The sequence below is a fragment of the Schistocerca piceifrons genome, chromosome 1 (genome assembly GCF_021461385.2).
Source record: "Schistocerca piceifrons isolate TAMUIC-IGC-003096 chromosome 1, iqSchPice1.1, whole genome shotgun sequence".
In the NCBI taxonomy this organism is placed as follows: domain Eukaryota; kingdom Metazoa; phylum Arthropoda; class Insecta; order Orthoptera; family Acrididae; genus Schistocerca; species Schistocerca piceifrons.
The window spans coordinates 967,497,408-967,511,635 of NC_060138.1; the positions used below are offsets into that span (position 1 = coordinate 967,497,408).

Here is a 14,228-nt window from a genome sequence, read left to right on the forward strand (position 1 = left end):
TATTTTAGATGGGTCCATAGTCCGTTCTAGCTAGCTGACTTTCTAACAGCATTGCATAAGCTGCAGAGTCTTTCCTTGGAGAATAATATTTTCTGTTCCTGTTCCGACATGAGTGGGAGCACACTTATTTTTTACATTTACACATTTTTATGGTGTGCCCAAGTCACAAAATTTATAACTTTTTAGCACGTCAAAGTGACCATTCATTCCCAGTCCCCGAAAACCGACATACAGTATTTCCTTTTGCTGCGGAAGCTTAGGAAAACGAGGAGTGACTCTCATTACGTGATTGACATAGGTTTTCTCTCGGGATTCGGTTCGGAATCTCCGTCGAAACTCTTCTTCACACTCCTTCTCTTGGATGTGCTCACACCGTTTAAGCTCGTATAGAGGGAATGTCTCCTAAGAGTCGTCAAGTGAATTTTCTTGTGTGTTTCGGCAGATATTTGCAGACTTGTTTTGCAATGTGTAGCTTGAGTCGTCCCAAACAAACGCAGCTCAGTGTCGATGGAAACTTCGGTTTGTTTCCCGTTTACGAACAATATTATTTTTAAAGCGGAATTTTACGTGTCCATTCGATAGACTAGTCCCAAATTAAACTATTGCTATATTCGTTTTTTCGATGTGTGTTAACAGGAACAGTAAAAGACAAACAACAACCACTACTCCAGGTGCGACGGCATCGCTGTTTGGTCACTCTGGAGTACTAGGCTATTCTTCGTTTTTAATGTCCGTGTTAAAACACAGCGATAAAACAAATATCGCACTTGAGTAATTTGGGACCACTCTATCGAACGAATACGTAAAATTCCTCTTTAGAAATAGTTTTGCTCGTACGGAAAACAAACCGAAGCTTTCCGTCGACATTGGGCGACGCATGAAAACAGTGATGAGCAGCACTGGTTTTGGCTCACTCTAGCTACACATTACAAAAAGTAAATTGCAGGTATCTACCGGAACAGAGAAAATTCGCCTGACTACTCTTAGGAGAGAGACCCTGTATATCTCAGAGAAGTTCTTTGTCTTCACATCCTTGGGCACATTGCACACAATTACCAGCGATCTTTTCTTCTTCCGTGGGTCACATTTAATGCTGTGTGTCTGATTATCTTTCTCTTGAAGTCTTTTTGCAGTTGTCATCATTCTCTGTTTCCACTTCCACGACGCTATTGACTGTCCGGATCATTTCATTCTAATATTGTCTATCCGCGCGTTTATTGCAGTTAGTACGTTCCTTCTTTATATTTTTGGTGTCCTTGTTTTCGGTGTATGTGCGAGTAATAAGGAGTGTGCTGATTTTTTTTTTTCATTTGAATAACATCGGGAATAGGCTACAGCCCGGTCTCACTCCCCCGTCAACCACTGCTTCCCCTTGATGCCCCTCGATTCTTATAACTGGCGTCTGGTTTCTGTTAAGGTTGTAAATAGCCTGCTAACTTCAGAATTTCAAAAAGAGTATTCCAGTCAAAAGCTTTCTCTAAGTCTACCTTGTAGTTAAAAGCGAAGACATGCTGAATTGGAAATAATACGGAGGTGTGAAGTATTAGGAAAAACGAATAGTGCAGTATGTAGGCGTCTTTCCTACTCATTAAATACTGGAATAAGTATTAATATTAAATGAAAAATACAAGTCAAATGGATTTTCTGATATTTTTCTTACATGCAAGTGTGAGAAAAGACATGTAATCGGAAAAATATTGCGATGAAATAATGCAGCAAGTTAACCGAAATAAATAGTATAAGAACTGACTGAAACAAACAGAGCGGTAAAAATAGCAATAGGAGCCATGAAACTTAATTTTGTAAAAGAAGCTTCGCATGACTGCTAGAAGACAATAAGATGGTTCATCAGTGGAGTCATTTAAGAAGTAAAATCATAAGATTCTGTAACCCTTTTTCTCTTCGTTAACCCAGTTTTGACACATTACTTTCTTCACTTCATATCTACGTACATATTACTTTCTTTCTAATTTTTAGAAGAGCAGTCTTCTATAATAACTATCATGGTCTTTTGTTATGACAAGATTTAGCAGTCGAACACAATCGTAGCTCACAGCCTGCATGCGCCATCTGCCGACAGATGCGTTCACTAGACTTCGGGGTCTTGTATGTTTTCATTACGGATGTGTTTGTATACGACTCGAACTCTTCGGACAGTTTGCGTCACAGTTCGGGGAATCTCAGGTTCTGTTCCATCTTTTGATCGGCCTGCGATCTAGTGACTTTTGTTGATAATATCACAACGATCTGTCTTAGCGTTTAAATAACTATGAAATATGGACTGAAATATATTCTATGGTTAAGGTCATGTGTAACAGCGGCAACCATTAATTGAACAAATAAAAGATAGCAGTCATGACTTATCCAATATTCGAGCTTTCGCTCATCCCGCAATCTAATGGCATCCGATGACATTATTTACAAGCCAGGTCTTTACGCTATAATTCACCCTCGCAATAAAAATTACAGCCACCTTATTACTATACATTTCGTTTGTTTAGTATTAATAATTTTATTATTTTAATTAATTGTCTTGATTGTTTCATCTGAATCTTGACACCTTGCTCTCAGACTGTTTAAAATCTGTCATTCTAGTACGTGAAAAGGAATTAAACTGCTCATTTGCAGCCTACTTTGTAAACCATTACCGTCTCTCATAAACAGACAAAATATTATATTGGGTTCACTCAAGTAATGTTTTTTGGAAGACAAGCTGTCAGATCAACAAGACAGCATTTATGAACAAAATCGAATAGAAAACACAAACTTAAAAATGCTTTCATTTCAATTCGTAAGGTGTAATTTTCGATTTCAGAACTACAAAATGACTTGAGAATGGCCTAGAAGGCTGACATTAGCTGTGAAAAAAATAATATTAAAGCAGCGAAAGTGGAAAGTACCACGTTGTCATCATTGCCGTGGTACCCTCCATCAGAAAAAAATTAATACTAATTCCCCAAGTGCTTCACGAAATTGTCAAATTTTGAGTTGTTGTTGCGATTAGTTCGCAGTTAATTGTCTGTTTCCTGCACTCTCTCGGCGTGAGTAAAATGTCACGCGATTTTTCGAACAAGCGCGATACTGTATCGGGAAATCTCGAGCCCATTCGAACGCAAATATCGTGCGCCCAGCCCTAGTTTTCATACCCAGTGTGATGTGTGCAACCAGAATATACACTATACCTCCGGAATATTTGTGATTTAAAGCTTTACTGAGCGTAATCACGTTTCGTTCGCAATGGACAATGCCACGTGCCGTTACGAGGTAGTTTTCTGCTATCTACTTATTTCCCGTGTGGGTTTGAAACAAGGCGGTTCCGTATTTTTGAAAAATACCTTTCGGTCATCTTCTGTTTATTTTATAGGACACCGCGCAGTGTTTTTAAGCTTTGACAAGGGGCATTTACCTGCTGGCATATTCTATGCGCGGAATCCCATGCATCCATCCTTCCAAATGCGAATAAGGTGTTTAATATTTTCTTGGTAACCCAGTCTATCTAAATGGGGTGAGGCAACTATTATAAACTTTTGTACTTCTTCCGTAGATGAAACGCGTCATTAGGAGATAACAAAAAAATTTTAACACTGCAACGAAGACTGCTTGTTTATTCATATATATCTGACAATTTAACGCTTCTTAATGAACGTGTAACGAAACACGCTGCCTTTCTTTGGATCTTTTCTATTTCCTCTATGAGTCGACTCTCGTACAAATCCCAAGCACTGGACGAACAAATGATCTGTAAGCAACCTCCATTATGGACGGTTTCCACTTCCTGAGATCTCTTTCGATGAATCTTCTGGCACCTAACATGCCTAAACTTAGTTTTATGCGATGATTACACTTTCAACTGCTCCGTACGAAAACTCCTAGCTTTTTAATGGGTGTCCGCAGCTCGTGGTCACGCCCGGGTTCCCGGGTTCGATTCCCGGCGGGGTTAGGGATTTTCTCTGCCTCGTGATGACTGGGTGTTGTGTGCTGTCCTTAGGTTAGTTGGGTTTAAGTAGTTCTAAGTTCTAGGGGACTGATAACCATAGATGTTAAGTCCCATAGTGCTCAGAGCCATTTGAACCATTTTTTTTAATGGGTGTGACTGTTACCAGACGGCCGTTGTGGCCGAGCGATTCTAGGCACTTCAGTCTGGAACCGTGCGACCGCTACGGTCGCAGGTTCGAATCCTGCGTCGGGCATGGATGTGTGTGATGTCCTTAGGTTAGTTAGGTTTAATTAGTTCTAAGTTCTAGGGGACTTATGACCTCAGCAGTTGAGTCCTAGAGTGCTCAGAGCCATTTTTTTGTGACTGTTACCAGTGCCTGTTCCGCAATCGTGTAGTAGTACATTTGTGTATTTATGTACAGTAAATGTTAAGGGAACACTGCGAGACTCGGCACTAAGCATTGTCCTCGTTTTTCTGTATTTTGCCGCAGTTTTGTAGCGTTTCGACTCCACTGTGTGCAACAGCACGGTTAGGGAAAAGCCTCATGGAACTATATCATTAATATATCTTGTGAGAAGTAATGGTCCCACTCTCCCCAGTCATACTAATGTGACCACCTGCCAGGAGCCTGAATGACCACCTTTTGCAGGGCGTGCCGCTGCGAGACGTGCAGGAAGAGGATCAACGAGGTTCTGTAAAGTACTGTCGGGGATGCGGAGCCATGGCAACTCCAGTGCCGTGACGAGCCGCGCTAGGTTTCTCGACTGAGGATCCAGAGCGCGAACAGCCTAGTCGAATGGATTTAAATCCAGGTTATATGGCAGCCAGGGCAGCACGTTAAACTTCGAACCGCGCTCGTACACTGCGAGCTGAGTGACGCGTTGTATTGCCCTGCTGGTAGATGCCACCGTTCCGAGGAAAACAAACGGAATGTAGCGGTGGACTTTGCCCTCAAGTATAGATACTTATACTTGCTGATACGTTGTGCCTTCTGTAGTGACGAAATCACCCAGAGAATGCCACGAAAACATTCCCCAAATCATAACGTTCCCTCCTCCGGCCTGGACCGCTGCAGGGTGTTCGCCCCGTTTCACGCCGTACTCGCCAACGACCATCTAGAATGAAATTTTCACTCTACAGCGGAGTGTGCGCTGATATGAAACTTCCTGGCAGATTAAAACTGTGTGCCCGACCGAGACTCGAAGTCGGGACCCTTGCCTTTCGCGGGCAAGTGCTCTACCGACTGAGCTACCCAAGCACGACTCAGACCCCGTCCTCACAGCTTTAATTCCGCCAGTACCTCATCTCCTACCTTCCAAACTTCACAGCAGCACTTGCCCGCGAAAGGCAAAGGTCCCGAGTTCGAGTCTCGGCCCGGCACACAGTTTTAACCTGCCAGGAAGTTTCGTATCAGCGCACACTCCGCTGTAGAGTGAAAATTTCATTCTAGAAACATCCTCCAGGCTGTGGCTAAGCCATGTCTCCGCAATATCCTTTCTTCCAGGAGTGCTAGTTCTGCAAGGTTCGCAGGAGAACTTCCGTGAAGTTTGGAAGGTACGAGACGAGGTACTGGCGGAATTAAAGCTGTGAGGCACACAGTTTTAATCTACCAGGAAGTTTCAACGACCATCTGCCTGATGAAGCGTAAAAACGTGATTCATCTGGAAAGGTCATCTGTCGTCACTCGGTTTACGTGCAGTTGCGGCACTGGAGTGTAAATTTCAACTTTCGTCGCTGATGAACAGCACTCAGCAAGGATGCAGAAACCAGGGGCCCACTGAGGACGCCCATACGGAGCAAAGTTCGCTGATCGGTCGTTCAGGAGGTACCGTTGATAACACCTTGGTTCGTCTGGGCGGTCAGTTGCTCAACAGTCGCACGTCTATTCTCCCGTACTTATTTCCGCAACTATCGTTCATTCTTCTCATCTATGGCACGTGGTGCGCAACATTTGCCTCGGCGCCGGTTTTGGATAGCGCTATTTTTTCCAAGCGCGACGTACTTCAACTACGGCGACGGCGGCACACGACAATTTACAAACGTTTCGGAAATGCTTCCTCCTTTGGGTGGAAAGTCAATGGTTATGCCCTTTTGAACGTCAGATAAACTGCTCCGCTTCCGCATTACAACAACTGCCCTGTTGTCTGCGTCGCCCGACGCGCTCTATGTGCCCTCCACTGCTAGTGCCGCCGCCTTCCGTCTGTCAGTGGTTATTACACGTTTACGTCTAACATAGGCGGTGGTGGTCACGTTTCTCTCAGCTAATAATGGCATTCTGTGTTCTGTTCACTAGCAATTCTTTAATCCAGTCTTACGTAGCGCTTAAAGTGTCTTGCTGCACTTGTTCTCTCACGCTGCCCACAACGAGATAGTAAGAAGGAGAGATGTGTCTTCTAAACTGAAAGGACTGCCCTAGTGTTTTGCCTTAGAACGGAAGACACAATCAGAGGGCGCCTCCCTGCTGCCGACACACACACACACACACACACACACACACACACACACGCACGCACACTCCGGGTGGTGCCGGACGGCCGCCCAGCTTGGAGCGCGACGCGGCTGGCTGGTCGCGGGCCAAGCTTTAATGCGCTCCGTTAAGTGCCGGCACTCCCTCGCTCTAAATCAAGCCGCCCGCCGAAGAGCCGGTCGCGCCGAATGCAACTGTAAACACGGACAGCGCTTTGTCCACAGGTCCGACACGACCCATCACGCAGACCTCGCGCTCGCTTTTTCCCGCAGCTCGCCGCCTGGTCTGACAGTCGACGCGTAACAAATCTGTTGCCCCTAAACAGACATTCTCGTGTCGCTCAGCCTGATTCTGATGTCAGCTAACTTGTCACCTTTATCTGCGAGATGTAACGTGAGTTCAGTTTCTACCGATAGTCCAACCACATCGGCAGCATACTGGCGAGGCATTCGTCTTCATGGACGTAAATTCGCGCCCCCATCGTGCACATCTTGTGAATGACTTCCTTCAGGATAAGGACATCGCTCGACTAGAGTGGCCAGCATGTTATCCAGACATGAAACCTATCGAACTTGCCTGGGATACACTACTGACCATTAAAATTGCTACACTAAGTAGAAATGCACATGATAAACGGGTATTCATTGGACAAATATCTTATACCAGAACTGACATAAGATTACATTTTCACGCAATTGGGTGCATAGATCCGAGAAATCAGTACCCAGAGCAACCACCTCTGGCAGTAATAACGGCCTTCATACGCCTGAGCATTGAGTCAATGGCGTGTACAGGTACAGCTGCCCATGCAGCTTCAACAGTATACCACAGTTCATCAAGAATAGTGACTGGCGTATTGTGACGAGCCAGTTGCTCGGCCACCATTGATCAGACGTTTTCAATTGGTGAGTGATCTGGAGACTGTGGTGGCCAGGGCAGCAGTTGAACATTTTCTGTATCCAGAAAGGCCCGTACAGGACCTGCAACATGCGGTCGTGCATTATCCTGCTGAAATGTAGGGTTTCACAGGGATCGAATGAAGGGTAGAGCCACGAGTCGTAACACATCTGAAATATAAGGTCCACTGTCAAAGTGCCGTCGATGCGAACAAGAAGTGACCGAGACGTGTAACCAATGGCACCCCTTACCATCACGCCGGGTGATATGCCAGTGTGGCGATGAAAACACGCTTCCATTGTGGCTTCATCGCGATGTCGCCAAACACGGATGCGACCATCATGAAGCTGTAAACAGAACCTGAATTCATCCGAAAAAATGACGTTTCGTCATTCGTTCACCCAGATGGTTGTTGTCTTGCGAACGTTCCCATCTGTTGACTCAAGGATCGAGACGTGGCTGCACGATCCGTTACAGCCATGCGGATAAGATGCCTGTCATCTCGACTGCTACTGATCCGAGGCCGTTGGGATCCAGCACGGCGCTCCGCATTACCCTCCTGAACCCACCGATTCCATATTCTGCTAACAGTCACTGGATCTCGACCAACGCGAGCAGCAATGTCGCGATACGATAAAGCGCAATCGTGATAGGCTACAATACGACCTCCATCAAGGTAGGAAACGTGATGGTACGCATTTCTCCTCCTTACACGGGGCATCACAACAACGTTTCAACAGGCAACGCCGGCCAACTGCTGTTTGTGTACGAGAAATCGGTTGGAAACTTTCCTCATGTCAGCACGTTGTAGGTGTCGCCACCGGAGCCAACTTTGTGTAAATGCTCTGAAAAGCTAATCATTTGCATACCACATTATCTTCTTCCAGACGGTTAAATTTCGCGTCTGTAGCATGTCATCTTCGCGATGTAGCAATTTTAATGGCCAGTAGTGTAGATTGAAAAGGGCTGTCTATGGACGACGTGACACACCAACCTCTCTGAGGGATCTACGCCGAATCGCCGTTGAGGAGTGGGAGAATCCGAACTAACAGTGCCGTGATGGACTTGTGGATAGTATGCTACGACGAATACTGGCATGCATCAATGCAAGAGGACGTGCTACTGGGTACTAGAGGTACCGGTGTGCACAGCACTCTGGACCACCACCTCTGAAGGTCTCGCTGTATGATTGTACAACAAGCAATGTCTGGTTTTCGTGAGCAATAAAAATGGCGGAAATGATGTTTATGTTGATCTCTATCCCAATTTTCTGTACAGGTTTCTGAACTCTCGGAACCGTGGTGATGCATAAATTTTTTGACGTGTGTAGTAACTACTACATTAGGTAAGTTGAAGGAGGAGCGAGAAGGAAGGAAAGAAAAGGTAAGGAACTGATGCCATCAGCTGCATAGGGACTTTATGCGGAGTCGGTGGCGACAAGTGACAAATGTGTGCGGCACTGGGACTCGAACCCAGCATCTCCTGCTAAGTAGGCAACTGAGTTAACCACTGCGCCATCCGAACTCAGTATTTTAATGCACGGACTGTCTCAGCACCCTCCCGGGTGAACCACAGTCTCAACTAGAGCCATCTACACGCAGTCCCCTTCCACGTCTTCATGATTCCCGCCGTAGACCGAAGGATACCGTGCATCCGCACTGAAGGTTTTGGATTCATTGCCAGTGGAGGAGAATCAGTTAAATAATGTCCAAGAGCACAGTCACCACGCATTTGTATTACATTAAGTCCCTTTCACATACGGAAAACCGCTCGCGTGCAGAGGAAGGTGCAGAGAATGTTTGCACGGTGCATCGGTCCAACTCTGCTTAATTCGCCTCAACTCGGCTTCCACGGTGAAGCCGCCGTGGTGCGCTGCCGAGTGCGTTGATAGACGACTCTTTTAACACTGAAATAGACAAGTGCAAAGCAGTTACTAAAATAACAGAATAGCCTGCTTAGAGAAAAGCAAATATTTCCATACTTCTGTTAGTTGTGATGATAAAGCGAAATGCCTAATCTGCGGTATAGTAATTACGGATGTAAGAGAATCGTCTATTGATTTCCTCAGTTTTTCGACTGCGCGTGGCTCAGTTTTTGGAGCAGAAAGGACGTCCGGAACCACTTTTGCGTGGCCCTGAGAGGGTATTTGATTTAGGAATTTTAGCATACATTTTGGCTCTTGTAAACGATTTAACTCTGAAACTCTAAAGAGTAAATAATCTCATCAATGATATGGTCGGCGAAATAAAAGGTTCCCAACGTCAACTTCAGCACCCTAACCACAGCCTTTCACAGAAAAGTAGGCAACAATTTCCTGAGCTACGTAGGCGATATATGACTTTGCCTTTAATAAGGCATCCGGTTTGTAAAAGTGCTTTGTTCAAAAAGATGCTACGGTTTTGTTTGAAATTATCTGTGCGGGGAGCACGCTTTGAAAAAAACGTCGAGGCGCCTCAGTCCCTTGGGAATGAGTTTACAGACCGATTCCAGATAATGTACCGCAATATAGCTCTGAGCACTATGGGACTTAACTGCTGTGGTCATCAGCCCCCTAGAACTTAGAACTACTTAAACCTAACTAACCTAAGGGCATCACACACATCCATGCCCGAGGCAGGATTCGAACCTGCGACCGTAGCGGTCGCGCGGTTCCAGGCTATAGCGCCTAGAACCACTCGGCCACGCCGGCCGGCTACAGCAATATCACTAACAGCAAAATAAAGTCGATTTTGTTAAATAAACAAGTGTAGCATTACATTAAAAACAATAGTTCACAGTACCTGTTTATTAAAACAGAACCGCTCGGCCACCACGGCCGGCGGGAATTACTAACTTAGCCAATACTTGATGTATTTGTAACACCATTTTCGATAGCAACTGAATGTGCGCTTCCTGATTTATGTTAAGGTGCACAGAGAAGCAGCGAAGATTATTTCTGTGTTTGGTTCCTCATGTGTATGTGAAAGGTATTTTTTTCTGTTTTGTCTTGTACATAAACTAGATTGCGTGCTAGTATTTATTACTGTATTTAAAAAAATGCTCTAAGATTTGCTCTCAGCCGATCTCTTGTTCCAAATCTTAGTAACATTATCACAAATAAAAAAAGGAGAAAAATAGAAGATATAATTTCCTGTTGAATCCGATTTCAAAGTTATTATTATTATCATCGTTATTTAAATATCTTTTTCACCGATAGTGTTGTCCCTCGAAACTAAACTCTCCACCCGCTGCAGATAAACATTTGACAATGACGTTGAAAACACAGGTGAAGTTTTGGAGAAAGCCGCGGCAAGCTGAGCGAGCGAGACAAGCGAAAGGAGAGAGACAGCGCTATTGCGCAAAGTCAAGGAGTGGGGGTTTGGAATGTCGTCAACATAGCGGAGTCTTCTGCATTCTGCACTGTGTGACGCGCTGGTGCAAACACCCTCTACTACATGCTCGTGACGTTATTACCATAAAGTCACGTTTCGTGTGCTCCCAGTGCAGCTAGGTTCACTTCAGCTGGGATTTCAGTAATAACAATGTGTAATGACACGCATTTAAAGTCAGGAAATATTATCGAACGAGTACTGGTGCGGTATGACTAATTATAATTCCTATATATTAGGATTGACCACAGACCCCTAACCTAACATTAAGACAGTTAGAGTGGCTAGCTTACAGCGTATACTTTCCGGGAAATATATGTTTTGTTACATGGTTCAAATGGCTCTGAGCACTATGGGACTTAACATCTGTGGTCATCAGTCCCCTAGAACTTAGAACTACCTAAACCCAGCTAACCTAAGGACATCACACACATCCATGCCCGAGGCAGGATTCGAACCTGCGACCGTAGCAGTCGCGCGGTTCCGGACTGAGCGCCTAGAACCGCTAGACCACCGCGGCCGGCTTTTGTTACATATGCACTGATGTATGTAATCTTCCAAAAGATTTCTGCTATGTGCACAGGTACATCTAAAGGTGAGACGTGAAATCTCAAAATCCATCATACAGTTAAACTTGTAACACCATAACTGCAGCCTAAGGCTATTTTATTTACTGTTTCTGTGATCAGACGCTCTTGTTGTCAACACATAAAATGGAACGAGAAATTCCCGTTTCTTCTTCTTCTTCTTCGGTTATCAACCCACAGGTTGGTTGGCAGCAGCACGCCATTCCGCTCTTTTGTCAACTTTCTTCTTCATATCTGCATAGGTCTGGCACCCGATGTCATTTATTACTTGTTGAATGTAGCTTAATCTAGGTCGTCCTCGGCGAGTTCTTCCTTCAATGATTCCTTCTAATATTCTCTTAATGAAATTGTTATGCCGTAAAATGTGACCTATGAAGGTTATTCTTCTTTTCTGTATATTTCGCCAAAGAGATCTGTTTTCTTTCACTCTTCTGAGGACATCTTCGTTTGTAGCCTTGTCTCGCCAGCTGATTTTTTCCATTCTCCGGTAGCACCACATTTCGAATGCCTCTAATCTTCTCTTTTCTTCTTTTCCACAAGTCCAAGTTTCACATCCGTAAAGGGCTGTACTCCACACATAGGTTTTCATGACTCTCTTTCTTACGTCTAAACTAACATTTCTACTCGTCAGTAAGTTTCTTTTTCCATTGAATGCTATTTTGGCAAGTTGTATTCTGTTTTTAATGTCACTTTTGCTCCTTCCATCTGCTGTTATTTTGCTACCTAAGTAGTTAAATTCTGTAACCTGCCCTAGTTTCTCTCCCTTTATTGTTATTCGTATGGGTTCATTGTAGTTCAGGGCGCCACTCACCATCACTTTAGTCTTTTTCTTATTTATTTTCATTCCATACTGTTCTTTTAAGGTGTTTTCCATTTCATTGAGTGCGGCTTCTAAATCTTCTTTCCTTTCTGTAATTATGGCGATATCATCTGCATATCGCAACATATCTATTTTCATTCCGTTAAGTTTTATTCCTACTTCAATATTCTCTCTTATTTTGTCTATTGCTTCTTGGATATATGCGTTGAAAATTACTGGAGATAGTGGGCATCCCTGTCTCACTCCTTTCCTTATTCTTGCTGTTTCTTCTTTGTTTTCCTTCTTAACTAAGGCTGTTTCATTTTGGTATATTTGGTATATTATCTTCCATCAAAATGGTTCAAATGGTTCTGAGCACTATGGGACGTAACTTCTGAGGTCATCAGTCCCCTAGAACTTAGAACTACCTAAACCCAGCTAACCTAAGGACATCACACACATCCATGCCCGAGGCAGGATTCGAACCTGCGGTCGTAGCGGTCGCGCGGTTCCAGACTGTAGCGCCTAGAACCGCTTGGCCTCCCCGGCCGGCTATCTTCCATATGAGTTTTGCACGTAGATTTCGCTATTGTAACCGTTTGTATTTTATGTTTCTGAAATGAAAATCGGAAACTGACTCATTATCACGCTCGAGGAGAGTGGAAAATGCCTAAAAACCATGCCCAGGCAAATCATTTGAACGGACCAACTATCGCCTACTTGAATTCGGAGAGGTTATCGCTCACCTTTGTGTCTCAATCTCTTATTCTAATTTAACAAATTCCTTATATTTCTAGATGCTAGCCGCTACTATAAGCGCTACTCATGAGTCTACTGGGCTCCGGCCTTTACTAGTATGCTTCATCAGCTAAATAACTGTTGTTTCTGCTTTAAAGGCGCGGCGTTTCTTTCTGTGGTAAACAAATCCTGACTTGCTAAAGTTATCAAAAGCGGGAAAGGGATACTCAGCTTCACTGCGGCAGTAGCTCTGTAATTACTACCGCTACCATATTTATTTGAAAATATCGCGCGAGGTGGCGCACTTGTAAGCACACTAGACTCGAACAGGTGAGGACGACGGTTGAAATCCCGTCCGGCCATTCAGATTGAGGTTTTTCGCCATTTCTTTAAATCGCTCCAGGAAAATGTCGGGATGGTTCCTTTGGAAAGGGCACGGCCGATTTCCTTTCCCTTCCTTTGGCAATCCGAGCTTGGGTTCCGTCTCGAACGGAACTTTACCCTCCTTTCCTTTCTTCCTTATTTGCTTACGGAAAGATACGATATATTGCAACAACACACAAAATATTAGTCGTATGTGCAAAAGTGCAGTCTTAACCCCCGAACACTGTTCGTAATTATATAAATAAGAAATGGGAAAACTAAGTTTCTTTGATTAATTTACCAAGTACGTTAACCGATTTCACGGAAAAATAACACAACTGATCTGAAAATTAAGCTCACTTTATTCTAGTGGATTATTTATTGCTAAGTCTGGTGTCTCTGAGTGGACTCCGAGACAACTATAGGCTACACAAAGTAAAAGACGTAGCCACAATTTTGTTAAATGAGAGTCAATTTTCAACGTTCAGTGAAGACTTCAGTTCGTGGGGAAATAAAAGATTCGGTGAGCCTATCTGCTAGTACGCTGCGAACAAATCAAGACTGGCCCAAAGCGTCAGCATGGATTGAGCTAGTGCGAGAAATATCCAGCAGGAGTCGTAACACATCGGAGGAACGCACGAGCCACCGCAGCAGGTAAGGCGTAGCGAAAGGCGTGGCGCGTTCTACACTGCATTCGTTTGAAATCATGGCGGTGCAGTTAGTGTACAAGGCACGGTGCCAGAATCTACACTCTAGAGCAGTGGTAGTCAACCTTGTCGGTACCGCACACTAGTGGGCGTTCTAGCTATTACGGTGGGCGGTAGGCGCTGGGGTTAAAGAGATTTTCCTTAGGTTTTCATTAAATTTTGACATAAATTGTATAGCATGTAATTATTATTATATGCTTTAATTTAATGTAACGCTGCTTTATAAGGGTTATAAAGTAAAGTTACTTCCCTACAACAAAAATCACCATTACTGTGCAGCCGGTGGACAGTTAAATTTTGCTATTAACAGAGATACAAAAGTGGGCAGTATGTAAAAGAAGGTTGACTACCCCTCCTCCATTTTT

General features: G+C 44.2%; 1 protein-coding gene across 1 annotated transcript in view; it reads left to right on the top strand.

Moving 5' to 3' along the window:
• Positions 1-6,707, top strand: part of LOC124776853 (alanine and glycine-rich protein-like) — a 153,489-nt gene extending 146,782 nt beyond the window's left edge. The window contains exon 6 of the mRNA XM_047252028.1: positions 6,629-6,707. Within this exon, the coding sequence (XP_047107984.1) occupies positions 6,629-6,707 (79 nt within the window). The remainder of the gene's footprint in view (positions 1-6,628) is intronic.
• The last annotated feature ends 7,521 nt before the right edge of the window (positions 6,708-14,228 follow it).